The sequence below is a fragment of the Callithrix jacchus genome, chromosome 12 (assembly GCF_049354715.1).
Source record: "Callithrix jacchus isolate 240 chromosome 12, calJac240_pri, whole genome shotgun sequence".
Lineage (NCBI taxonomy): Eukaryota > Metazoa > Chordata > Mammalia > Primates > Cebidae > Callithrix > Callithrix jacchus.
The window spans coordinates 95678915-95691158 of record NC_133513.1 but is presented as its reverse complement, the minus strand read 5'-3'; the positions used below and the strand labels follow the sequence as shown (position 1 = coordinate 95691158).

At 41.8% G+C, this 12244-nt stretch overlaps 1 protein-coding gene across 5 annotated transcripts in view; it reads left to right on the top strand.

Annotated features, from left to right (window-relative positions):
• The window catches only part of ARL3 (ARF like GTPase 3), a 40172-nt gene that overhangs the window by 12253 nt on the left and 15675 nt on the right, over positions 1–12244 (top strand). For all 5 annotated transcript variants that reach the window (XM_002756561.5, XM_009010205.3, XM_054243282.2 and 2 more), the window contains one exon: positions 601–717. In XM_002756561.5, the coding sequence (XP_002756607.1) occupies positions 601–717 (117 nt within the window). The remainder of the gene's footprint in view (positions 1–600; positions 718–12244) is intronic.

Here is a 12244-nt window from a genome sequence, read left to right as displayed (position 1 = left end):
TCCATCAGTGTCTGTAACCCAGGGCTCCACCTCCCTCCTGGGCTGATATTGGAGTTAGAAATCCAGCCTCCCCCATAGTTCCCTCAGTTCTGCTCTCTTTCCTGATTAATTCCAATAGGAAATTTATTTTGAGTTGCTCTTGAAGAATCTAATCCTTTAGATTTTTAGCTTTTGCCTCTTTAAATTTAGCTTGTGTTCTTTTCTGTTGAGTCTTCAGATTCAGCTTGTTTTTTTGTTAGTTACATGAAATGTCCTGTTAAATTTTATCATCGTGAAGATTCATGGGCATGTGGTGTGTGTTGATTAATTAGAGCTATTCTCATTTAGAGTTATCCTCAGCAATTATATGTCTATATTTGTTTATTGTAGAAAAACATCATGTTAGCCTGACATTATTTACACTGACTCCACAACCTGGATGAAATAAACATGTATAAATATGTTTCTTTATTCTCTGTCACAACAAATCATTTTCAGCCTTACCAGTATCACATATAGCAGAGTATTTTAGAATTAATAAAAAACATAGCTATTAAATGTAACTTTTTCAGAATTACGACCTCAAAGTTTAATAAAACTTGATGTTTTTGCCCGTTTCAGGGTTTCAACATCAAAAGTGTACAATCACAAGGTTTTAAGCTGAATGTATGGGACATTGGTGGACAGAGGAAAATCAGACCATACTGGAGGAATTATTTTGAAAATACCGATATTCTTGTAAGTACTCCTTCTGACACGGTAACTCATAGTATTTTCTGCCATGTGTTAGAAACATGGACACTGTAATGTTCTTTCTTGGCAGTAATTCCATAGCCATAATATTAATCACTGTGAATTTAGCAGGGATAGGAGAAGACTGCAGATTATAAAGAAGAAATGAAGAAACATCTTTGTATAACTTATATAAAATGTTTTGGTGTGGGATGGTGACTCACGCCTGTAATCCTAGCACTTTGGGAGGCCAAGCTGGGTGGATCACGAGGTCAGGAGTTGAAGACCAGCCTGGCCCAGATGGTGAAACCCCCATCTGTACTAAAAACACAAAAATTAGCTGGGCATGGTGGCGGGCACCTGTAATCCCTGCTACTTGGGAGGCTGAGGCAAGAGAATTGCTTGAACTTGGGAGGCAGAGGTTGCAGTGAACCAAGATCATGCCACTGCACTCCAGCCTGGGAGACAGAGCAAGACTACGTCTCAAAAAAAAAGGAAAAAGAAGAAAAAAAAGATGTTTTGCTATCGCTCAGTAACAATGTTGTACCCACACCCATCTTGGCAAAATAAAGTGTTTACTAATTGCCATAGTGATTTGAATAGCAGAAGGGAAGTCGGAAGATCATGCCACTGACTGTCACCCCTAGGAAGACAGTGAATCAAGTGTATACCAAAGAGAACAACCAAAATAGTGAAAATACTGGAAACCATGATGTATAAGGAGTGGCCAAGAGACCTGACAGTGTTGTTCCTAGAAAAGAGAACATTTGGAACTGTCTAGACTGCTTCAAGAATTATCTTAAGTCAGTGGGATTGAATAGTTCTAGAGGGCTGAGCCAGGAGCAAGATGGGGAATATCAGGTGATAGAATGTAATTTAGAATAAGGAAGAAGTTTCCTATAATTACAATCATCCAGAAGCAGGAGAAACTGCCTCATGCATTGGGAATACCCTAACTCAGGCAGCATTCATTCAGGTGGAAGCTAAATGACCAGAGCTCCTAGCTCTCTGTCACTTGCTTTAGGACCACTGCTGTTTCAGAATTCTTAGAGATTTCACTGTCCACATACATGATTTCCACAAAACCCTAGCCTCTCAGTTCCTTCACCTGCCCTCCTTCCATGGTCTTGTCATCCACTCTACCTCAGCCACATACTCTCATAATCATACCCTAAAACTAGAGGGGCTCATAAACTTAGATGGGAGAAAAAGTGCATGTCATTTTTACTAACCTCTAGCCAAAACTTTGTGTTTACATCAATTATGATGATAGGCAATAAACTCCAATAATAGAAGCCATATCTATGTCTTCATTAATAATAGATATCATCTAGACTAGGTGTGGTGGCTCATGCCTGTAATCCCAGCACTTTGGGAGGCTGAGGTGAGAGGATCACTTGAGCCCAGGAGGCGGAGTTTACAGTGAGCCCAGATCAAGATCGGGACACCACACTCCAGCCTGTAGACAGCGTGATGCTGTGTCTCAAAAGAAAGTTTTAAAAAAAAGAAAAAGAAATTATCTTGTATCTCAAACAGCTTCACCCTCTGCTGTTGTTTCCTAAGTGTCTCTCTCTTCTGGATCATCCCTATCAATATAAACATATCCTATAGTTTCTCTTGCTTAAAAAAGAAAAAATAGACCAGGCACAATGGCTCACACCTGTAATCCCAGCACTTTGGGAGGCTGAGGCGGGCGGATCACGACGTCAGGAGATCGAGACCATCCTGGTCAACATGGTGAAACCCCATCTCTACTAAAAATACAAAAAAATTAGCTACGTGTGGTGGTGCGTGCCTATAGTCCAGCTACTCAGGAGGCTGAGGCAGGAGAATTGCTTGAACCCAGGAGGCAGAGATTGCAATGATCCGAGATCGTACCACTGCACTACAGCTGGGTGACAATGTGAGACTGTCTCAAAAAAAAAAAAAAAAAAAAAAACAGAAAAAGAAAAATATAAGCCCCCAAAAACTCCTTCTGACCGTACATCCCCTCCAGATACTGTCCCACTCCTCAGCCTCCCTGTATAGAAAAACTCCTCAAAAGAGTTTCCTGTGCTCTCTTTCCTTTATCTCCTCCCAGTTACTCTTGAGCCTTCTATTCAGGCTCACTGATAATTCCACATTGCTAAAAGTAGGGTTCAGTTTTCAGTACTAGCCTCACTTCACCTGTCAGCCCATTTAACATTGGTCATGCTGTCTTTGAAACATTGTCTTTTCTTGGCTTCCAAGACACCATTCTATCTTGGTTTTCCTCCTCAATGGCTATTCCTCCTAAATCTCCATTGCTATTTTTTTTTTTTTTTTTTTTTTTTTTGAGATAGAGTCTTGATCAGTCGCCAGGCTGGAGCACAGTGGCGCAGTCTCGGCTCACTGCAACCTCCGCCTCCCGGGTTCAAGTGATTCTTCCGCCTCAGCCTCCCAAGTAGCTGGTACAGGCGCATGCCAAACGCCCAGTAATTTATTTATTTATTTATTTATTGATTGATTGATTGGGACAGAGTTTCGCTCTTGTTACCCAGGCTAGAGTGCAATGGCGCGATCTCGGCTCACTGCAACCTCCGCCTCCTAGGTTCAGGCAATTCTCCTGCCTTAGCCTCGTGAGTAGCTGGAATTACAGGCGTGTGCCACCACACCCCCAGCTAATTTTCTGTATTTTTAGTAGAGACAGGGTTTCACCATGCTGACCAGGATGGTCTTGATCTGTTGACCTCGTGATCCGCCCGCCTCGGCCTCCCAAAGTGCCGGGATTACAGGCGTGAGCCACCGCGCCCGGGAATGTTTGTATTTTTAGTAGAGACGGGGTTTCACCATGTTGGCCAGGATGGTCTTGATCTCTTGACGTCATGATCCACCCGCCTCGGCCTCTCAAAGTGCTGGGATTACAGGCATGAGCCACTGCGCCCGGCCTGCTATTTTTTTTTTTCAAATCTCTCAACTTCCAAATAGAGAGTCCCAGAGGTCCATCGCTGTTTTTCTTCTCTGAGTCACTGCTTAGGTGACCTTGTCTAAGTTGAAGGATTTAATGACCACTTACATGCTTATGAACCTCAAGTTATCATCTCTAGCCTGGAATTCTCCCCTGAACTTGAGTTTCATATACAGTCATGTGCCACATAATAACACTTGGGTCATTGGCTGACCTCATATGATAGTGGTCCCTTAAGATTATAATAGAGCTGCGGGGCACGGTGGCTCATGCATATAATCCCAGCACTTTGGGAGTCTGAGGCGGGTGGATCATGAGATCAAGAGATCGAGATTATCCTGGTCAACAAGATGAAACCCCATCGCTACTAAAAATACAAAAATTAGCTGGGCATGGTGCTGCACGCCTGTAGTCCCAACTACTCAGGAGGTTGAGGCAGGAGAATTGCTTGAACCCAGGAGGCGGAGGTTGCAGTGAGCCAACTGGAGTTGCACTCCAGTCTGGGTAACAACAGCGAAATTCCGTCTCAAAAAAAAAAAGATTATGATAGAGCTGAAAAATTTCTATCACCTAGTGACATAGCTGTCATAACACATTACCTTTTATATGTTTAGTTATGTTTAGATACATAAATACCTACCATTGTTTTAAGTTGCCTACAGTGTTCAGTACAGTACAGTAACTTGCTGTACAAGTTTGTAGCCTGTGGCAATAGGCTATGCCATATAGCCTAGGTGTGTAGTAGACCATCTAGGTGTGTAAGTACACTGTATGATGTTGGCGCCATGTCAGAATTGCCTAAGAATGCATTTTTCAGAACATGCCCCAATCATTAAGCAACACATGACTATATAAGCCAGCTGCCTATTTGCCATCTCCACTTCCGTTGCTGCTAAGTCCCTCAACCTCAATATGTCTAAAACCAACCTGTTTTCATCCTGTCCTACTCAACCCTACTCAGTCTTCTCAGTAAACGGCAGTCCCGTTCCTCCAAAACCAACGCAGTCATCCTTGGCTGCCTCTCCTCTCACCCCCCACATCTGATCCATCAGCAAATTCTCTACCTATTGCCATCAGACATATTTTTATTTATTACCTTTCTGTCACACTGGAAGGTAAGTTCTGCGAGGACAGGAACTTTTGTATTTTAAAAAACTGTTGTATCCCCAGTGCCTAGAAAAGTGCCCTGGCTGGGCATGGTGGCTCACACCTGTAATCCCAGCACTTTTGGAGGCCGAGGTAGGAGGATGCTTTGAGCCCGGGAGTTCAAGACCAGCCTGCGCAATATAGTGTGACCTGTCACTACAAAAAATAATTTAAAAATTAGGTAGGCATGGTGGTGTGCACCTGTGGTCCCAGCTACTTGGGAGACTGAGGTGGAAGGATCACTTGAGCCCAGGAGGTTGAATCTGCAGTAAGCCGTGATCACGCCATTGCACTCTAGTCTGGGTGACAGAATGAGACCCTGACTCAAAAAAATAAATTAAATAAAACTTCTGCTCTGCAAAAGAGACTGTTAAGAGAATGAAGAGACAAACCACTGACTGGGAGAAAATATTTCCAAAACACATGTATGTTAAAGTATTTGTGGCCGGGCGTGGTGGCTCACGCCTATAATCCCAGCACTTTGGGAGGCCGAGGTGGGTGGATCACGAGGTCAAGAGATCAAGACCATCCTGGTCAACATGGTGAAACCCCGTCTCTACTAAAAAAAAATAAAAAAATTAGCTGGGCATGGTGGCGCGCACCTGTAGTCCCAGCTACTCAGGAGGCTGAGGCAGGAGAATTGCTTGAACCCAGGAGGCAGAGGTTGCGGTGAGCCAAGATCGTGCCATTGCACTCCAGCCTGGGTAACAAGAGCGAAACTCCATCTCAAAAAGAAAAAGGAAAAAAAATGTATTTGTATCTAAAATATACAAAGAACTCAAAACTCAAGAATGTAAGGCCAGGTGCGGTGGCTCACACCTGTAATCCCAGCACTTTGGGAGGCTGAGATGGGTGGATCACGAGGTCGAGAGATCAAGACCATCCTGGCCAACATGGTGAAACTGTGTCTCTAGTAAAAATACAAAATTAGCTGGGTGTGGTGGCATGCGCCTGTAGTCCCAACCATTCAGGAGGCTGAGGGAAGAGAATTGCTTGAACCTGGGAGGCGGAGGTTGCAGTGAGCCGAGATCATACTACTGTACTCCAGCCTGGTGACAGAGTGAGACTTCATCTCAGGAAAAAACAACAACAGCAACAACTTGGTTTTGCAAATGGGCAAAAGATCTGAACAGACACCTCACTGAACAAGGCAGATAAGCATATAAAAAATGTTGAGTATTATATGTCATTAGGGATTTACAAATTAAAACAGCAATAATATGGTACTTTTTTTTGAGGGGGGGTGATCTCAGCTCAATGCAACCTTGCCTTCCAGGTTCAAGCAGTTCTCCTGCCTCAGCCTCCCAAGTAGCTAGGACTATAGGCATGCACCAGTGTGCCGAGCTAATTTTGGTATTTTAAAAAAATATTTGTATTACTTTAAATCTAGGATCACTGGAAATAATTTTTGTATTTTTAATAGAATGGGGTTTGACCATGTTGGCCAGGATGGTCTTAATCTCTTGATCTTGTCATCTGCCCGCCTTGGCCTCCCAAAGTGCTGGGATTACAGGTATGAGCCACCACGTCTGGCCAGTACTACATATTAATACATACTAGAATGGCTAAAATTTAAAAAAACTGCTGATATGGATGTAGAGCAGCAGGAACTCCTCTTCATTGCTGGTGGAAATGGAAAATGGTACAGCTACTTTGGAAGACAGAATAGTTTCTTACAAAGCTAAACATAGTCTTAGCATATAGTCCAGCAGTACTCCAGGATATCTGCCTAGTTAGTTGGAAATTGATATTCCACACAAAATCCTGCATAGGAATGTTTATGGCAGTTTTATTCCTAATTTCCAAAACCTGGAACCAACCAAGATACCCTTCAATAGGTTAATAGATAAACAAACTGTGGTACACCCATATAATAGAATATTGTCAGTGATAAAGAGACATGAGCATGAAGTCATGAAAAGACATGGAGGGCTCACACCTGTAATCCCAGCACTTTGGGAGGCTGAGGTGGGCAGATTACCTGAGGTCAGGAGTTCAAGACCAGCCTGGCCAACATGGTGAAACCCCATCTCTACTAAAAATACAAAAATTAGCTGGGAGTGGTGACTGGCACCTATAATTCCACCTACATGGGAGGCTGAGGCATGAGAATTGCTTGAACTGAGGAAGCAGAGGTTGCCGTGCCACAAGATCGTGCCACTGCACTCCAGGCTGGGTGACAAGAGCGAAATTCTGTCTCAAAAAAAGCAACAAAGACAAAAATTAGCCAGGCATGGTGGTGCATGCTTGTAATCCGAGCCCCTCGGGAAGCTGAGGCAGAAGTATCACTTGAACCCAGGAGACAGAGGTTGCAGTGAGCTGAGATCTCACCATTGTACTCCAGCCTGGGCAACAGAACAAGACTCCATCTAGTCTCAAAAAAAAAGAAAAAAAAAAAAAAAAGACATGGAGGAACCTTAAATGCATTTTGCTAAGTTAAAGAAGTCAATCTGAGGAAGATGCATGCTCTATATATTTCCAACTATATGACATTTTTAAACAGGTAAAACTATAGAAATTAGTAAAATCTCTATTATGTAAAAGATTAGTGGTTACCAGGGGTTCGGGGGAGGGAGGGGAGAGATGAATAGGCAACAGACAGGGGATTTTCCGGAAGGGGAAAACGATTCAGTGTGAAACTAATGGTGAATACATGACATTTGGGGTTTGTCAAAACCCATGGAACTTTAAAACATGAAGAATGAACCTAATGTATCAATATTCGTTCATTAGTTGTAACAGATGGTACCACACTAATGCAAGATGTTACAGGGGAAATGGTGGGGGTGGAGAGGGGGATGTATATAGAACTCTATGCAATTTCCTCAGTCCTGTGAATCCAACACTTTAAAAAGCCTATACATGTTTCAAAAGCTATAGAATCCCTTTTCCTCTTTCAATTAAGAGTTAGGAAAAAGCAGGTGACTGACAGAAATTACATTCCTATCTGTTCATCTGCTGGATTAAGGTATCTTGAAAGAAATACCCAAGCAAGAGAAGTATGTAAGGACATTAGTGATTGTAAGTCTCCATAAGGAGGTCTTAGAAACTTTCTGGTCTCCAGGTAAGAGTAATTTTAAATCATAAGCTCTAATACCTTGAGGGTAGACTGCAAGGTCATTGTAATATAATATAACCCTGGATTCCACATTCTCATGAGCTGAGAGTACTCAGGAATTAATGGACAATCCAGCAAATATCGGTTCGCAGCAACCCTAGAGAAGCTTTCTCCAGCTACATCCTTCTACTAGGCACTAGTATAAGATAGTATTTTGGATTGTGAATCAACCTTTCATTATTTTCCTGTGCCGTTTGAGATTAAACAAGTTTGGGTGAGCAGCTGAGTCCCTGGGGTTAGATTCTAAGGCCTTGTGACCAATAGCCCTGTCTGCCGGTTTTGTAGCAGCTTAGAGTGGCAGTGGTGGATGGGTTTTATTTGTTTGTCTGTGTTTAATAGTCTTCCATTGTTGGTTGAAAAAGACTAGAAGAGCAGGCTTGAGGCTTGACACAAGAGTTGCCAGGTTCACTCTTTCCCATTTATCTAGAGTACCATATCCAATCTTACTTTAGAGCAGGTCAGCAAACTGATCCAGCCTACCTCCCATTTTTGTATAGTCTTCAAGCTAGGAGTGGTTTTGACATTTCTAAGTGGTTGGGGGGGAAAACAGCCAAAAGAATAATGTTTCACAACATGTGAAAATTATATGAAATTTAAATTTCAGTGTCTATATAAAGTTCACTTGGAACATAGCCACATACATTTGTTTACAGATTTTCTGTGGTTGCTTTCTCACGATAACAGGAGCATTCAAGAATTGTGAAAGAGATTGTATGGGCCACAGAGGCTAGAATATTGACTGCTGATCTCTTGCAGAAAAAGTTTGCCTACCCTTGCTTTGGAGTATTAAATTAAATGGTTCGCTAGACTGTGTCTGATGGTGCATGCCTATAATCCCAGCTACTCAGGAGGCGGAGGTGGGAGGATCCCTTGAGCCCAGAAGTTTGAGACCAGCCTGGGTAACATAGCAAGACCCCATCTCAAAAAAAAATTAAAGAGGTTTGAAAGACTCAGGGCAACTCCTAGTAGCAACAGAATTATTCTTAGGGAAGATGACATTGAGAACATCTGACTTCAGCTGTATTAATTTGAGGGTAGTGACTAAGAAAACTTGGAGTATGATGGAAGGGAGGGGATAGGGTGTCTTCCTTTTCTATTTAAGCCCAGAAATAATAACAGCCTTTTGATAGATAAAAATCAATGTCTTTTCAAGGTATATTCATGTTACTACTAATCACTTACTGTATTATTATTAATATCAGCTTTATGTTTAAACTTAACATAATTTAAACAAAGTAGGCCACTCACAGTGGCTCACACCTGTAATCGAAGCACTTTGGGAGGTCAAGGTGGGTGGATCACTTTAGGTCAGGAGTTTGAGACCGGCCTGGCCAACATGGTGAAATGCCGTCTCTACTAAAAATACAAAAATTAGCCTGGCGTGGTGGCAGGTGCCTGTAATCCCAGCTATTCGGGAGGCTGAGGCAGGAGAATTGGTTGAACCTGGGAGGCGGAGGTTGCAGTGAGCCAGGATCACGCCACTGCACTCCAGCCTGGGTGACAGAGCAAGATTCCATCTCAAAAAAATAAAATAAATAAATAACGTTGTAATCATTTCCATAGCTAAAGTGTAGGACATCAAGTGAGATCTCAAACACCCTAAAACAAGATAACCATCTCGTATCATTTCCAAATCTCTTACACTTACATATCCATACCACTGAAGCTAGAGGAAGCACATGTAATAGAAAACCACAAGTTAACCAGTCAGTCCCAGCCTTCCGTAGACTTTCACTCAAGCTATCAAGAAAAAAGCCACACTGGTTAGTGTCACTCCTTCTTGTTGCTGTCCACATCTAGTGGAGAAATGCTATACTTAGGAGTAATGAAATGGCCAAAAGGTGGCAGCCAGACCAGGGAGGAGGAGAAGTGGAGGAACAGAGAGCCTTCCGTCCACATGCCGGGCGAGCCCTCTCTGGTGATCTGGAGTTGGCTGAACTTCCATCAAGACAAGATCTTTTTCTCTAGGTCCTCCTCCCATAACCAAATAAGCATTTCATAACAAATGCCAAAAAAAATGATGTGAATTGGCTTTGCCTGAAGCATCATGCTGAGTGCCGTGGATTATAACCTTACTTTCCAGTAGATTTCATGATTTATTTGTGAGGGTCTGTAGTGTTTAAGATGAGTCAGGAGCATAATAAATGTTTTAACTTTCCCTGATACTTTCTGGGAAAGGACCAGAAAAACTTTTGACTATTAATTTGTTTGGAACTTTAAAAGACTTTTTAAAAATTTTTACATGACTAAGTTTAATGATAGCTATGCTGTTTTTTAAAAATTAAAGGTAATCCTTTTCTTTAGCTATTGTCCAGAATGAAACAGATACTGCATGGAGACACTGGGAGGAGGTGGGGAGGAAACAATCAGGACAAGAGTATACCGCTGTATATCAGCCTTGTCTCAGCCTCTTCCTTCCTACCCTCACCTTTATTCATAGCCTTTGCCCCCAGCACACCTTTCTCCTGCTTTGTAATTCTTTTCTTGCTAGATGACCTGTACATAGCCACCAGCTGCCCTCTGAGCTCCAGACCCTCCTAGCAATTACCCCATCTTTCTTTTCTCCCTCATATATATATATGTATATGTGTGTATGTATTTTTTGAGGCAGAGTCTCACTCCGTCACCTAGGCTGGAATGCAGTGGCACAATCTCAGCTCACTGCAACCTCCACCTCCTGGATTCAAGCAGTTCTCTTGCCTCAGCCTCCCAAGTAGCTGGGATTACAGGTGTGCACCACCATGCTCAGCTAATTTTTGTATTTTTAGTAGAGATGGGGTTTCTCTATGTTGGCAAGAGTGGTCTTTAACTCCTGACCTCAGGTGATCCATCCACCTTGGCCTCCCAAAGTGCTGGGATTGTAGGCATGAGCCACTGTGCCCGGCTCTCCCTCACATCTTCCTGGACTATTGCTTGAGTGAAGATCACTCTAGCCTACCGTAAACTACCAAATAATTTGAATGAGGTCTTTTATATTGAGGTTCACTCTCCCATTGCATTTCTTCTTTCTGTATGTGTGTTTATACTCTGCCTGCTACTTCTAGGTGAACCTCACTGCTAGAAAACTGAGTGACCACCATATTCTGCCTAGTGACTTATCAGACAGCATAGAATGTTGGGTATCTGCGGTGTGCAGAGCTCATTAGTGCATGTATTGATACTGAATCAGAGTACACTAATAATAATGAGCAATAATGAAAATGCCACAAAAAATATTGAAACCAAACATATTCACCCTCTCTCCTATGAGTCTCTAAGTAGAAACATAGAGTGTATTCTTTTTTTTAATTTTTTTTTTAAAGACGGGGTTTCACCATCTTGGTCAGGCTGGTCTTGAACTCCCGACCTCAGGTGATCCTCCCGCCTTGGCCTCCAAAGTGCTTAGATTACAGGCATGAGCCACTATGCCCGGCTCTGAAATATAGAGTATTCTTGAGAGAAAGAGCTAAATTTGGTTTCTCTTATAATATTTAGCATTTTTGACTCTAAATAGAGCATTAAGTGGAGGAATTTTAATTGATTTTTTTTTCTAAAGAGCAGATTTTCAGTGTAGCACAGAATTTGACTTGAGTACAAACATGCTTGTAACTTATGTAATTTAAGGTATGTAGTAAGAACTGAAGATTGCGTGTGTTTTTAGTTGGATATGCTCTTTTAAAAGAGAATGTTTCTGTTTTATCATTAGTCTAATAGCAATTTTTAATTTGTTAAAGTTTGAAAGATTGGTAATTTTTAGATTAGGGAGAAAACATTTAATACATCATTTAATGAAAAAAAACTACCAAATTATATCTCTATATTTCTTTTTTAGTTTTCATCTGAAGGAGGGTTAAAAGGGAACTTTCCATAGGAAATTAAAATGGTTAATGTGTTTGGCTGACGTAACTATAGGTGACCTTCCTTTGTTTTGTTTTGTTTTCTTTCTTTCTTTCTCTCTTTCTTGTGTATGTGTTACCTTATTTCTCTTATCATTGTAGGATATTATTCAGACAATAACTAATATTGAGGGATGGGGAGAAATCTTGGGATTTGTAGTTTACAATAAATCTCACTTCTGGCAAAGACTGTGCCCTTACTGTTTCCAGTATTTGGTCTTACCCCAACTGTGTCTCTTTTGTTATCAGCCCCTGAAGGCAGCATATAGTTAATGCTGCAAATGGTACTTTGAGATTTGTGCAAAATAGGATTGTAAATCACAACACCACCCCTTCCATTCTGACGGTCTGGGAAGCAGCATAGCAGACGGGTTAAGAGCAGCTACGGACTTACGTCCTTGAGTTTGAATCCCAGTTTTCTCAAGTACCAGATATAATTTGGGCAAATTACTTGACTTTGTGTTTATG